Below are 16108 nucleotides of genomic sequence, written 5' to 3' on the forward strand. Positions count from 1 at the left end.
GCAGAGGGCATTTGCCGGCTCATAAATGTCAGTGATGACGTCAGGTTGGCAGACTTGTGTTTTTCTGGGAAATAATATTAGAAATTTAAGATAACATTCCTAATTCTAATTCAAAGGTAGAGGGTGAAGAGAGTTTAAAAACAAACACAATAACACGTTTTTATTTTTATTTTTTATCCAAAATTCTATATTATCTCAAACCTGGGGTGCCGTTTTGGTAACGCAAGGAGATAAGTGGCTCGTAAAGCATTCAGTCTCATAGACCTTTTGAAGCAGTACCCCTTAGGATCCAGCAGAGGGCATTTGTCGCCTCATAAATGTCAGTGATGACGTCAGGTTGGCAGACTTGTGTTTTTCTGGGAAATAATATTAGAAATTTAAGATAACATTCCTAATTCTAATTCAAAGGTAGAGGGCGAAGAGAGTTTTAAAACAAACACAATTACACGTTTTTATTTTTATTTTTTATCCAAAGTTCTATATTATCTCAAACCTGAGGTGCCGTTTTGGTAACGCAAGGAGATAAGCGGCTCGTAAAGCATGCAGTCTAATAGACCTTTTGAAGCAGTACCCCTTAGGATCCAGCAGAGGGCATGTGCCGGCTCATAAATGTCAGTGATGACGTCAGGTTGGCAGACTTGTGTTTTTCTGGGAAATAATATTAAAAATTTAAGATAAAATTCCTAATTCTTGACTTAAAAAGTCACGAAGACCGAGATGTTTGTGGCATAGTCGGGTTCTCAGTGATGCTGTGGGCTCAAGTCTGGAGGCTTCAAAGTGTGTATTCATGGTTATTTTTTTTATTTTTTTATACATAACCAGGCACATGATGCTCAGCTGAATCTAATAAAAAAAAGGGTGATATGACAATCATTGCTTTGCTCATATAAAGTCAAGAGAAGCAGCATAAAGCTGAGGCAAAAGTGCAATGAATCTTTTTTTTTTTTTTCACACAGAACATGTGGTCATTGGAGGAATTAAAACGACACCGAAGCGGGAATCAAAGCTCGTAAAAGAGTTGGTTGCTCGTCTGTGAACCCGAGGTTTTCTGCAGCGAAGCCTCATGAATAGTCATGGTGGCGATTGAAATAATTAAATTTCGAAAAACACATTCCGGGAGAATTATGCCGTTTCAATACACACATGATTCCTTTTTGCCAGTCAGTTTGAATGTTTTTTTTTTGGGAATAATTCAATCAAGTTTGTGTTTTTTTTTTTTGCTTCATCTAAAAAAGAAATCTTTAAAACTGAATATTTTTCAGATTTGGGATGGTAGAACTGTATTTTTCAGCACCTATGGTGGCAAGAATTTGGGTTCTGGGTTCTTTCATTTGGATTTACCAAAGGGCAAACATGAAAACATTGGTTTTCTACACACTTTCCTTTAAATCTTTTCATATTCATACTTTTAAAAAAAAAAAGCTTTTATTTTGAAAACGCCACACTCGTAGACGCCGTATCGCATAAATCTTGTGTTTTATTGAGGCATTCAGTGCACTATTTAATTTAATATTTTATTTTAAATTCTTTTCTAGTTGATTATATAATTGAGTTAATATTGTGTGTATTTTTATTGGATTTTGGCACCAATTTCACCACAGCATATTCCCTGTATCGATTCCAGCGCGCATGGCAATAAACCTGTTTTCTGATCTAAATCGAGGTCAACAAGCTGCTATACTCGGCTGATATAATAATATTATATTGTTAATCTATTTTATGTGTGTGTGTGTGTGCAGGCTGTCGAACCGGGGAGGCCAAGCTCACCAAAGGTTTTAACCTGGCAGCGAGGTTCATCGTCCACACCGTGGGACCAAAGTACAAGAACAAGTACAGGACGGCGGCGGAGAGCTCGCTCTACAGCTGCTACAGGAACATCATGCAGCTGGCTGCGTAAGAGCTCTTCACTCACTCACTTTTAAAGGTCACATAGAGTTGGTCCTGGTGCACATATATGTTAGTTATGGAGGTCTACTTACATACATTAACTTGTTTTTATGGTCAAAAACCTCCTAGTTGCTGGAAACGAGCCGTTAGAAATCTGTCCTTTTTGAAGCACTTGCACTCAGCCGCGCTATTTCAGACATAAATCTCGCCTGAGATGTCGGACTGTGTTGTGATTGGCCAGTTCCCCCGGAAGTGACATTCGGCACACCCGCTCTCAGAAGCGCAGCGCCCCCCTCTGGAACGGTGGATGCACTGCTACTCATTATCAAAACATTGTTTTAACCGTGTTTAAAAATAGCTTCTTCACGACTCCCCGCCAGAGTCCCTTTTATGACTTTGACCCGCTCGTGAAACACCTCCACAACGGACGTTATTCTTCTTCTGCGGTTCAATGTACGCAACCGGATGTGCCCGGACTAGTGCCCGGAGTAGGACGATCTGCTGTTCCGGAGAACCGGTGTTTACGTAACTATACCGGGATTTTTCAGAGATCTCGCTGAGCCCGAGATTACAATAAAACACAGCATTCTCAGCAGTGGCTGATCTGTTTGTTTAGAACCTTCAGGTCTTTATAAACAAGGTAATGACGCAGATACACACTTAAAAACAGCGTTAATTGAAACTTCCGGTCTAGTTCCGCTTTAAACCCCTTTCAAACACCTTTTAAACCTTTATTTGCCAGTGTTTCCCAAATATGAGGAAATGCGTGCTGTCTTTTCTGTAGCACATCGTGTTAAAGCAGCCATTTTCACGAGGAATATGTTTGATAAATATAGTCTTTTTTTGCATGTTCTTTTAAAAATATGCACATAATTCATGATTAAAAGGCTGGAAAACATTCGGCTGAATCTCCTGCGACCCATCTGTGTGTCCCTAAGCAGTCTCGGGGAATGAATGAATGATTTAGGGCCCGTACACATGACAAAGAGTTTTAAATAAATTGTCTTTTTATCCACACGCAGCCCTAAAATGCTAATTTAGGAAACAAGCGTTACACAACTTCGGGGGAAACGAACGTTACACAGGCTCTACGTTGTGTTTTTTGCTCATTCAAGTAGTTGTTTCAGGTCGATTTTGATGCCGCAGGTTTATCCACGCAAAATATTAATATAAATGATAAGAATCACTTTAATCTAATCCAATAAAAGCAATTGAAATGCAGAATATTCATATAAATTATAAAAAAAACAGCTAAAATCGCAGGACAAAAGGGGCATGTCCACAGTTTCTTTAGGGACAGTAATATGATTTGGCGTTGGGTTTGCAGTTGGCGCTTTGATGAGTCATCAAGGCTAGCAAAGTGCTATATAAATACAGAGCGTTTACCATACACAGTACATGTTATGCTCATTTGTTGCTGCTCATTTTTAGAGTAAACGGTAAATCACGCGAAGTACAGGTCACGGAGTTTATTCTCAGAATATTACTCCCCCCCTACCCTGGCTCTGTAATTTAAATTAGATTAGCTCCTGCCACAGACCCGCAACGTAAAGCTTACTGCTGTTCCTTGTCTACATCTCATATTTTAGATTAGTTTTCTTCCGCACCTTTTAATCGAAATGACGCAGCCGAAGTCTCGCTGTAATTGTCCCGTCGCTGCTTCGCTGTACGGAGACGAAAAAATATGTTATTGTTGTTGTTGTTGTTGTTGCCTCCACAGAGAGCAGTCGATGGCATCTGTCGCCCTGTGTGTGGTGAGCACGGTGAAGAGGGGTTACCCGCTGGAGGACGCCACGCACATCGCTTTCAGTAAGTTCACACACACACTGGCACGTCCTTCCGATGTCCGATCCAGTGATTTTCACCAATATCGGACCAATACAGAGAATCGTTTATGCCAGAAAATGTCCCAAAAAGGTGACAAATAAAGGCATACACACGTTTGCACAGAATTCAACTAAATGACTTACCCGAACCCAAAAACCATGTCATAACCCCCACCAAAAAGCCCTTTAAAGATGTGAGGACCAGCTGAAAATGTCCTCACTTTCCCAAAATGTCCCGATTTCAGGTCCTCACAATGTCACAAATGCAAAAACACACACATTCTGTCCTGTAGCCTCACTACTATGAGATAATGTAGTGAAACGGTTGAAATTTTGACAAATGCCATCATATAAATGTACAGCCAGTGATTTCGACCAATATCTGATGAATACTGAGTATCGTATCAGCTCATCCTATAGATAGTTTATCCCAGAACAGGTCCCAAATAGGTGATAACTGAAACCCCTGTCTTAACCTTTCCAAAAAAGCCCTATAAAGATGTGAGGACCAGCCAAAAATGTCCCGATTTTAGGTCCTCACAATGTCACAAATGCAAAAACACACACATTCTGTCCTGTAGCCTCACTACTATAAGATAATATAGTGAAACGGTTGAAATTTTGACAAATGCCATCATATAAATTTTCAATTCATTTTTAATTCTAACCATATCCGACGAATACCGAGTATCGTATATCAGCTCATCCTGGATAGTGTATCCCAGAAAAGGTCCCGAAAAGGTGACAACTGAAACCCAATTTGGTTAGGGGCTATGTCTTGACCTCTCCAAAAAGCCTTACAAAGATGTGAGGATGAGCCAAAATGTCCCATTTTTTGTGATTTTTAGCTCCTCGCAACACTACAAATACAAAGAACACACACATTCTGTCCTGCGCTATAAGACGATCTCCTTAGAAACTACAGTAAAAACACAGCGCTGTACACGCACGACATGTGGCTGTGCTGTATATCCTCAGAATTAAGTCGGCGAATTACGCGGGCAGACGTTTAATTACAACACACGCCGCACTCCTTTATGTCTGGCGGGCGCTCAACTCGATCAAATCTAATTACGGGAACAGCCGCCGCTTCGTCTTTAACGCGTGGATTTCTGCCGCTGTAATTTGTCTGCGTCGTTATCCATAATTGAATTTTTACTGTCATAAAAAAAAAAAAAAATCCCAGTTCCTTCAAATTTTCCCTGGCACGTCTCAATAATAATAATAATAATATGTGTGTGTTTATGTCTGTGTTTCGCCTGTGTGTGTTTATAGGAACAGTTCGCAGGTTCCTGGAGAGCCATGGAAACAGCATCGAGGCCGTGGTGTTTGCCGTGTCGGACGCCGAGGAGGTTTGTACCCGTTTGGCTCTGAGTAACGTCTGTGACCTCATCGTTTAGGATTTATTGAGGGGCAGAAAGTCAGTTCTCACGTAGGTAAGAGGGGGGAAAAATAAGAGAGGGTGAAAACATCAGCGTCAGGCAGTGGGAATGCAGGTTAAACTACATTTAGAGGGTTTTTCCGGGGTCATTTTTCACGATTTTTGACAACCCTTGACCTGCTGCAAACTCCTTACCTCATGTTCCTGACCTCTGCCACCTGTTTTCATTCAAATTTTGCTGTAGAAATAAGGAGAAAATGTAAGGTTTATCCTGGTCAGTGTCCTGTATTCGTGTCTGTACCCTGACGAGGTGCCAAAAACTTGTTCATGTCGAGTTTTGACCAATTTCAAAAAGTACTTAAAATACTTATGTCTGTAATTTCCCCCACTGTAAACCTTTCATTAAGTAAAACAAATATATGTTCCTGATGGCAACTTTCAAAGAATTCTACCGTAAAATGAACGAATGTAAAAAATAATGTTTGTTTTTCCCTTCCCCAGTCGACGTATAAGAAGTTACTGCCGCTGTACTACCCTCGCTCTGAGGACGAGGAGAAGGCGTGCCTGCCGCTCATCCCCGGCGACATCGGCAACTCCGAGGGCGAGCCCGTCGTCCCGGAGCGGCAGATACGCATCGCGGAGAAGCCCGGCAGCCTGGAAGGTACGCAACTTTTGAATTCTGAGACGTGATTAAGCATGTTCTCTTCGTGAGAAGGTCCTGGGTTCGGTCCTTCTGTGAGATCCCGTTTGATTAAACACCAAATGTGTGGGTTAGTTCATCGTTGTCGCCCACGGAATCTTATTTTTCCAAGTTCATTTGATGTTTTAATCAATTAAGAACGTAAAAGTTGAGATGGTTTGGTCAGAAGAGAAGGGATAGCTATGTTGAATATGGAGCCGCTGGGCTGAAGGAAAAGCAGAGGACCACAGAGAAGGTTCATGGATGTTGGACAGTCACAAGGGATAGTGCAAGATGGAACCATACTTTTTCAAGTTTATTTGATTTTTCAAAATTAAATAAGAGAATAAAAGTTGAGTGGCTCGGTCCAAAGAGGGGATAGTGATGTTGGAAGATGGAGCCGCTGGGGAGAAGGAAAAGCAGAGGACCACGGAGAAGGTTCATGGATGTTGGACAGCCACAAGGGATAGTGTAGGATGGAACCATATTTTTTCAAGTTTATTTGATTTTTCAAAATCAAATGAGAGAATAAAAGTTGAAGTGTTCGGTCCAAAGAGGGGAAAGTGATGTTGGAAGATGGAGCCGCTGGGGAGAAGGAAAAGCAGACGACCATAGAGAAGGTTCATGGATGTTGGACAGTCACAATGGGGCAAGATGGAGGCACAGGATCTGCTGTGGCGACCCCTAAAGGGAGAAGCAGAAGATTTGTTGTTATTGTCAGTAATAATTAGTTCCCGTTTAAACGTCGTGTCTATACAGCTATAAAAGTTAGCTAAACCAGCTCAAGTTGGTGTGATTTAGCGTTCAATCACAACCACACGCCAGTAAATCCGTCAACACCGCTACACTGGGCCATTTTGGGCACTGATCTGACATCATAGCCTATTAATCAGTTGCTCAGCGCTGCTGACTCGGCGTCCGCCAAAAGCATCGGGACGGGAGACAAAACAAAAAAAAAACTGCATTTTTGATGAGGACAATGTGTTCAAGCTCCAGCGCCAGTCAGCCGGACACGGACGAGCAGTGTAACTGAATACTCTGTGACCGTGTCAGTGAAACATCTGGCTGCCCAGTGCCTTCACACACACACACACACACACACACACACATGCAGTATTTACTTACACACCCTTTCACTCATTCAGAAAGTGTTTGGTGGATGTCAGGTTTTTCCACAGAGCATCGTCCTCTACATATTACAAAGCGATGCACTTGTTGACAGACAGATAAGGTGACAGATATTCATATTTTTCTCCAAAACACAAAGACGTGAAGGTTTTTTTATCCCCAATTTTTGTGTAATATGGTTAAAATGATCCTTTGTTAGCCTCACAATGGGTGGAATCTGAGATGAAAAAAGTCCAGATTATGAGATAAAAAGTGGGCATGCTAACGGTGCTAAAGGCGCTAACGCAGCTAACGGAGCTAACGAAGCAAATGGAGCTAATGGAGTTAACGGAGCTAAATGGTAAACAGTGCCTGGACTTCGGGTGCCGCAGCACGAAAAAACCTGTGTTACTTTCGAGACTAATTTTAACAATCGGGCGTAAACACGCAAACATGACGTCAATCGCATATTTTTCCGATCAGTCGCCATGGAGACGCGCCCTGCGTTAGCGTTGACGCCGTTAGCGTGCCCAGCGCTAATAAAATTCATAATTACGATTAATTTTGACTTTTTTATCTCATCGTTTCGACTTACTTTGAGGCTGTTTTTTTTATTATCGAGGCTAAGTTTTACCTCTTTCTATTCCAAGACAGTCGTATAGCGATACCTTAGAGCAGCGCCACCGCAAGGAAACATGAAGTAGCGACGCCCGGCGAGCGATTTAAGTTGATGATTGAAATATCGGTATTTACCCTCAGTGTTTTGACCCACCTCTACTAATACATTACGGCATATTTTTTTACAGAAATCGGAGAAGACCGTTGTTGACTACTCACGCGATGTGTCTAGCTCCAGTCTGCTTTTTCGTTTTTAAATTGATCTTTATTGGCACTGATGCTTGGGTTGAAGTGATCCACTTAAGTTTGGCTGTTTTCCCCCTGACACTGTGCAGATGTGATGCACGTGAGAGTTTAAATGTCGGAATAAGAGCCTCTGGGAAAAAAACGTCCAAAGCTACGTCTGTGAGCCGTCTTCTGGACAATGTCCGGATAATTAAGTGAGTTAGTTAGTTTGTTGTTGAGTGTTCTGCCCGGATAACCCTATTTTCTTGTCATTTATAGAAGTGATCAAACCACAAACAAATCTACGCAAAGGCATTTTCAAAGCTTGCTCTGGATGTCATTTAACACCTTAACGAGGCTGTTTTCTTTTTTTTTTTATATATAAACCAAATATCTTTCCCTGCAGTCATGAAGGAAGTGAGAAGAGCCAAAGCTTACAACTGTGTGTACAGTGATTAGCCCGTGTTGCGTATAAAGTAAATCAGGCAAAGGAGATCAAAAAAAAGGAGACATTTTTTACTGTTGGCAGCTTGGTTTAAAACTCTATTTCAGGCCATAAACTGTCATATAAACTGTATCTTTCAGTTTTTTTCCGACCTCCACTTTCTCTCACACTTTGGTGTTTGTGTGTGCGCGCGCACGCACGCGTGTTTGCGGTTTCTCTGCCTCGAGCCCGTCGACTCCGCTGACCCTCCAGCCTGATGTCGACTGGCGTGACGCTTCAAAGAGAGACGCGAATGTGGCTCCGGGGTGTTGATCCAAGTCGAGCAGACCGCCCGCGAGTGAAACCCCAATGAGAACAGGCTGACACACACACACGCAGACACACACACACTGACGGACAACACATGCCCCTTTGGACTCTGATTAAATGTGCGGACGTGCACTCGATCGGTACATGTGGTCACATCGGAAAACATCCCCCGACGCCTGAATTCTGTCAACTTGATTTTATGGTCATTATCGTAGCTATTTAATTCTCTCTGTTTTTCTCTTCACAAACACACACAAATAATAATGTCTCGTAGGTAAATTAGGATCAGGAGGTGAACAAAAAAACGGTAAATGTGGTTCACAGATTTATAAAAAACATTCACTATTTCAAAGGTAAGATTGAGGCCAGATCCTGGATTATTGAGTTGTTTTGTTGTTATTAGTCTCGTCTATTAAGTGTACTTGTGTTGGGGGCACAGAGGGGTCAACTGGAAGGTTGTGAGTTCGATTTCCCGGCCTCCCACTAGTCTACGTGATGCTGATGCGTACTCGGGTCATCGAGTCTAGAAAAGCGATGCATAAATACAGTCCATTTTAACGTTTCGGGACCGTCTGTCTGTCAAACCTTAAACGGTATTTATGAAAATCAAATAGCAGGAAGGGCCTAAATTAAATAAATAAGAATTCTACGGGAATTGGTCCCAAGTCCAAAAGACTCCTGGCACTGACGGAGAATTAAACGCAAACAACTGGTGGACAGATGTTTACATAAAGTGAAAGTTCTGCAGAATAATACGACATAACCGTCCAATGGTTTGCTTAAGAGGCTTCGAACTTAAAGGGCACCTATGGAAGCGTGTTGCATATGCTTGAAATGTATGTATATAAATATGTAATTCCAAACACTCACACAATAGCACACTAACTGTCTCCCCTCACTTAACGGTTTTACCAAATTGGTACCGAGTTTGCTCATTTACGTAGGGTTGCAAATCGCCAAAAAAGGCAAGCAAAATTCCAAATGGCCGACCTCCTGTTGAGTTGGGGCCATGGTTACGGTTGACTTTTTTGTTCGTCTTGGTCTATAACATCTTCCCACCAAGTATCGGGAAATTCGGTGGAACTCGATGTATGCCAAAGTTACAGGGCACTTCCTGTTTCGTGGCGAATGGTCAACATTGGGTTGCCATGGCCACGCTGTTTTGAATCTGCAAAACCTTTTGCTAAATTTTCATTTTAAATTTTGATGTGTCTAGTACAAATTGCCGTTTTTTTTTATGTTGGCACGGCAAACACTCGAACGAGTTAGCTCATTTACGTAAGGTTGGAAATAGCCGAAAATGGACGCCAAATTCCAAAACGGTCGACTTCCTGTTGACATTTTTCGATTTTTCGCCAGACCTGCCCTACATGCAAGGTTTGAAGATTTTTTGTGTAAGTTAACGGCCTCAACACACACACATTCTTAAATCCATTCGTTGTTTTAACAGATTAGGCTGATTTAAACAGAATGCAGAACTGTGTTTAGATGCGACAAGTCATGGGAGCTGTCAGCGATTATAATCTGCTCGTGTTTTTCCGTTTGTGTCTGTGCAGACGACGTCGAGGAGGACAATCTGGACGAGGATCTGGGTCAGGTGGGGAATCACGCTTTTGCTCGGATGGAGGGCGATGTGGACAAACAACGGAAACTGATCCTGCAGGGCCAGATGTCGGACGTGGCCATGCAGAAACAACACCAGAGGAAGTAAGAGCGACTCGTCGTGTCTGAAAAACACTCCATATAGAAACGTTATGCGACCCGAAACCTCTCGGTTTCAGTTTTTCCCCGGCAGCTAAGCAACGCTAGATGAATATTGCTAGAAGCAACAACAACAACAACAACAACAAGAGTTAACATCGAATATATACAGTAAATCGTACACCACGACCAGAAGGATGTGGATAATTCACAGCCGTTGCTTTGCTTTTTACAGATAATCGTAGATGCATGTCTAATAAAAATGGATCTGTGTTCGTTTCCAGTTATAACCGCTGGCTGTGTCGAGCGAGGGCCGAGGATCTGTCGGACATCGCCGCGCTGAAAGCCTTATATCAAACCGGTATGTGACAGAAAAAAAAAATCCTATTTATTACTTATTACACTCAAAGAAAAGATGTGTTTTGTGTGTGAGCGGTGATCAGTAAAATGAAGTTGAAGTGTCATGAGATGCAGTTCAGTGCCTTTGCCATTAGGAGGCAGTGTTGCAGTTCATTTTAACTGACCATGTGACTTTAAAATAATTATATTTGACTCCTTCCTCTGCCCTATATAATGTGCTTTATTGAACTGAGGGTCATGTCTCAACATGCCTCACCTCACTCTTTTCTTCTTTTGATTAAACTCGATGACACATGAGGACAAAAGAGTCTTTTTGAGACATTTGGAGATGATGATAATTATCATGAGAGGATAAAGTGGATACTTGTGACTCATTATTATAACTTTTTATCTTGTAATTTTTCTTTTTATCTCATAATTTTGAGTTTTTGTCTCATTATCTCGACTTTTTATCTCAGAATTTCGACTTTATCTCAGAATTTCGACTTTTTTATCTCAGAATTGACTTTATCTCATAATTTTGGCCTTTTTCCCTCACAATCTCGACATTTTATCTCATAATTTCGAATTTTTATCTCAGAATTTTGACTTTATCTCAGAATTATGACCTTTTATCTCCAAATTTTTACTTTTTATCTCATAATTTTGACTTTTTATCATAATTTTGACCTTTTTTTATCATAACCTCAACTTTTTATCTCATAATTTTTACTTTTTATCTCATAATCTCAACTTTTTATCTCATAATTATGAGTTTTTATCTCATAATTTTTACTTTTTATCTCATAATCTCAACTTTTTATCTCATAATTATGAGTTTTTATCTCATAATTTCAACTTTTTATCTCATACTCTCAACTTTTTATATCATAATTTTGACTTTTTTATCATAATTTTGACTTTTTAATCTCGTAATTTCAATTTTTTATCCCATAATTTCAACTTTTTATCGCATAATTATGACTTTTTAGCTTGAGGGGCAAACTGAGTGAGCTCCAAACTGCTGCTCCTCACTAAAAAAAATGATTTTATAGGTCGTTAAGTCCAAGCAGCTATTACTAATAGGTTGGAAAACATCCGTGATATTATATTAGTGATATTGATTGGCCATGTCATTACATAATCCTTCTGTTATTAGTATTGTTCTTTCCAGTGCAGATGCTCCCATCCCAACTGTCCAGAGCTGCCATGTAGGAATATTAGGTATATTTTTGAAGTGACTTAGTGGTTTACCGATTAAATTAAATGTCAAAAAGCTTTGTCAAAGTTACATCAACGCCACTGATCGAAAAACAAACTAATCGATTGCCCTCCTCCTTCATTATCCTGACGGGTATTTCCTCGATTGATCTCGATTCCCTCGATGAGTCTTCTGCTCGGTGAAACGTCAAAACAGCCTTTCGGTTCAGCAAAACCTCAGAAAACAATGACGTCCTTCATTTTTTTTGTCCACAAACCAAAGAGAATCACTTCACGGTCGTTAAGGAGCAAAAGAAACCAGAATAATTTCACATTTTAAGCAAGTGAAACCAGATTTCACTTTCAGATTATTCATGAAGTGGTTGGTTAATAATTGATCCATTGTTGCAGCAGACAAATTGTCACAAATAAGAAGCAGAAACCTACGATTGGAATTGTTTTAAACAGATATTTGGGATATCTCTGTGTGTATGTGTGACCTTGTTATAATCCTCTCCACTCAGGTGCCGACCTGTGCGGCCGCACCGTGATGATCGTGGTCGGACGAAACATCCCGGTGACTCTCATTGACCTGGAAAAGGTATGGAATTAGTCAAATAATATAATATAAGTTAGTATAAGAGTTTTTCAAAATAAAAGGTAGTGTGTAATGTAATTTTATATATATGTGTTTGTATTGTTACCCCTTTAGCACCTTTTTTTGGTATAAACACTGACCTTGTTGGGACCAAAGTCTGATCCTCATGAGGCAAAACCTCATTTCTGAATCTAGGGCTAAGATTTGACATGAAAGTTTCTCACTATAACAAGCTGCTTAAATCTGCCTGTGAAAAGTATGTAGCTGACGTTTTATCTCATAATTTCAACTTTTTATCTCATAAAATCGACCTTTTATCTCAGAATTATGACTTTTTATCTCCTAATTTCAACTTTTCATCTCGGAATTATGACTTTGTCTCATAATTTCAGCTTTTTATCTGATAATTTTGACTTTTATCTCAGAATTTCAAAACCATCTCTGAATTTCGACTTCGTATCTCAGAATTATGACTTTATCTCAGAATTTCGACTTTTTATCTCATTATTTTCGACTTAATATCTCAGAATTTTTACTTTTTATCTCAGAATTGTGACTTTTTATCTCATAATCTCAGTTTTTAATATCATAATGATGACTTTATCTCTTACTTTTGACGTTTTATCTCACAATTTCAACTTTTTATCTCATAATTATGACTTTATCTCATAATTTTGACTTTATTTCAGATTTCCACTTTTTATCTCAGAATTATGATTTTTTTATCTCATAATCTCAGCTTTTTATTGCATAATAATGACTTTATCTCAAAATGTTGACGTTTATCTCATAATTTCAACTTTTTATCTCATAATTTTGATGTTTTATCTCACAATTTCAACTTTTTATCTCATAATTATGACTTTATCTCACTGTGTTGACTTTGTATCTAATTTGGACTTTTTATCTCATAATTTCGACTTTATTTCAGAATTTCTACTTTTTATCTCATCATTTTGATGTTTTATCTCATAATTTCAACTTGGTTTTTTACCTTAAAGTTGGGTTTATTGATAGAATTGTGCTGAACAAATAGTTTTTAACCAAAGTAAATAAATCTTAATACACAGCTTGAGTGATAAGTAACTTTAACGGCTGTTCAATGAAGTCACGGCGACGAGAAGTGTAAAAGTATATGTTGAAAACGTTGTTTGAGCTCTGATTCTGAATGTGTGTGTGTGTGTGTATGTGTGTGTACGCACGCAGGCCCTGCTCTACTTCATCCACGTCATGGACCACATCGCGGTGAAGGAGTACGTGATGGTTTACTTCCACACGCTGACGGGCGAGCACAACCACCTGAACGCCGAATTCCTCAAGAACCTCTACGACATCGTCGACGCCAAGTCAGTCATGACACTCACTCTTGGGTTATTCAGTCAAATTAACGCAATATAAACCCAAAGCACCTAAATGTATTCTATTTTCTACCAGTTTGTTACGACCCCAGCTCGTTGGGAAAAGGGGAAATAACATGACACAGTTTCTTTGACGTTTTCCACTCGCTGGACTTCTCGTTTTGGCTCAGAGTGCCACGCGTATCTGTGAATGTATTTACACTGAGGTTACATAGAAGGCTAATCACATTAGACATTAGCTCAGCTCCCCTTGTTTGAGGTCCGTCCGTCCTCATTCCCGATGCCACACACAGTGAGTGAGTAGGAAAACTCCGGCGCCGTTATTGGTTTAACCTCCGCTCACCCAAGGGCACGGACTTTAATGTTCTGTGTTGTATGTTCTGGGTTCGCAGCGCGCATTAACGTCATTTGGCCGACTCTCCTGGCCCGAGCTCGTCTTCTCTCGTCTTTTAAGGTTCCAGAATTTTACAAACACGAGGAGCATGAGGGATTTTTACTTTTCTTTTCTTTTTTTTTTAGAAAATTGCTCCAGATGTAGCGGTCGAACATCTGACAGACTTTAGCAGCTTCCTGGTATTTTTGTTGTGTGAAGTCATTTGACATTAAGTCCCAACAGGTGTTGTAGGTTCATACAACACCAAAGTGCAAAATGAGGACTCGCTGCTTGTGGTGTCCGATGATGATCTGGGTACGATCCTCTTTGAAGCTCGGCTTGTCGTTTGACCGTCGTTTGACCGCCCTTTTGATTTGGCTCCCTCGCTTTGCCGCTAATCTGAATATGCTGACTCGTGCAAGGTTCAGATGCGTTGCTCATGCTACGGTGACACAGCCAAAGATTATACAGTGTTTAGAAAACCAAGAAAACGGAGCTTTGAAGTGCTTTTGTTTCGTTGTAAATTCTAGAAATCTGGAGGGCATATTTGGAGCAGGAAACTCAAACTTGGCGCGGGTTCTTCTGCGTGATGTATTGGCTGTGACTCATCCTTATCTGAGGGTCAGAAGCTTCCATTCTTGTTCTGGAGTAGCTCTGGTTAGTTGGGCCTTTCCTTTTCTTTGGGATCACTTGGAAATCCCATATTAGAAGACCTAAGTAGTTCATGAAATGTCTTAAGGAAGGTACCTAAGGAAGGTACCCAACCCTCAATGCTCCCCAGCACTGCTCCTAGTTCTAGGATGGGATAAAAGCAGACGACATATTCCCCTTTTCTCTTAAGACAAATGGAAACTACCAAAAACCAAATTACAGTAGTAATGCAAAACATCGAAGAACACAAAACACAAGCAGAGCACATATCACATAAGACACACATAGCAATAACTCACACTGCATGGAAGACCATGGAGAACAGATGCGTTTTTTTAGTTTTTTTTTAAATTAGATTTAAAAACAGGAAGTGGAGCGGCAATTTAATCCACAAATTGGGAGATGGTACCCGAAGGCCTGATCCCGCCCCCCCAAGCCTCCTTGTTTTCGGGACCACCAAGAGCAGCAGCTGATTAGCCAATCTTTGAAGCTGGGAAGAAGCACTTAGAGGCAAAACAATAACATTATAACATTTTCGCTAAAAGCTGTTGGAGCTTCCTCCTGTTGTCAGTGATTTCCATCCTACTCTACTGAATGCAGGGATCCCACAGGTCGTTGAAATCCTTGAACGTTTGTGAATTTGTGGTTAATATGTAGATAAATGTCTCCCTTGTTTGTTAATGTTTGTTATGATTTGTTACACCGTACACGTAGACTCGGCCTATGCAGAACAAACGTCGAGTCGTAATTACTAGCAATGTCGTGGACCAATGGAGGGTTTGGAGTCGAGCTGAAGGCAAGCAGTGAAAGCCTGGCTAACTCCAACGTAAAGAGCGCTACAGTAATCCAGTCAAATAAATGTGTTAAACAGTAAATAACGTAATAGTTTCAAACTTTGCCGTTTGCCTTAATTGAAAACAGCTGTCTCCTAAGTGTAAACAAAAGTACACTTCAAGGTACATTGTAGGATTTTGTTTTCATTCAAAATCCCTTTATTTTACATGGTAAAAAAGAAATATTTACACTAGCAGTGCTGGGTCAGCAGTCCTATACCTACTGTACCACTTGAAATGTGGACAACTTCTCGCCTCGGAACGGCGAGCAGATGCAGTCCAGGCGTCCAGCCTTCATCCACATCAGAGATTCTTTTGAGATGTCCGCTTTTGTTTAGGATCCCGACAAAGGCTGAAGTTGTCACATGTGCAGCGTTTTCACTTCAAATGCCTCGGACACATGGACACAATTCGACGTTTGTATGTTTGGATCAATACCAGGCTAACACTGCATCTCATTGTTCCGCAAGCTGCTGTAAAGGCCTCCATAGAAAAACGTTTTTTTTTCCTGGAGCTACAAATGGAAGCCACAGTCGTCCAAAATGTTCCAACCAGATCAGGCTGCTTTAAACAAACCT

General features: G+C 40.5%; 1 protein-coding gene across 1 annotated transcript in view; it reads left to right on the plus strand.

Annotated features, from left to right (window-relative positions):
• Nucleotides 1–16108, plus strand: part of gdap2 (ganglioside induced differentiation associated protein 2) — a gene marked incomplete at its 3' end in the record, with an annotated part of 31260 nt that overhangs the window by 4521 nt on the left and 10631 nt on the right. The window contains exons 4-11 of the mRNA XM_083902789.1: nucleotides 1740–1893; nucleotides 3608–3696; nucleotides 4989–5065; nucleotides 5596–5755; nucleotides 10034–10184; nucleotides 10463–10539; nucleotides 12242–12318; nucleotides 13522–13661. Coding sequence (XP_083758915.1) covers nucleotides 1740–1893; nucleotides 3608–3696; nucleotides 4989–5065; nucleotides 5596–5755; nucleotides 10034–10184; nucleotides 10463–10539; nucleotides 12242–12318; nucleotides 13522–13661 — 925 coding nt within the window. The remainder of the gene's footprint in view (nucleotides 1–1739; nucleotides 1894–3607; nucleotides 3697–4988; nucleotides 5066–5595; nucleotides 5756–10033; nucleotides 10185–10462; nucleotides 10540–12241; nucleotides 12319–13521; nucleotides 13662–16108) is intronic.

The sequence above is a fragment of the Microchirus variegatus genome, assembly GCF_963457635.1.
Source record: "Microchirus variegatus genome assembly, chromosome: 16".
NCBI lineage: Eukaryota > Metazoa > Chordata > Actinopteri > Pleuronectiformes > Soleidae > Microchirus > Microchirus variegatus.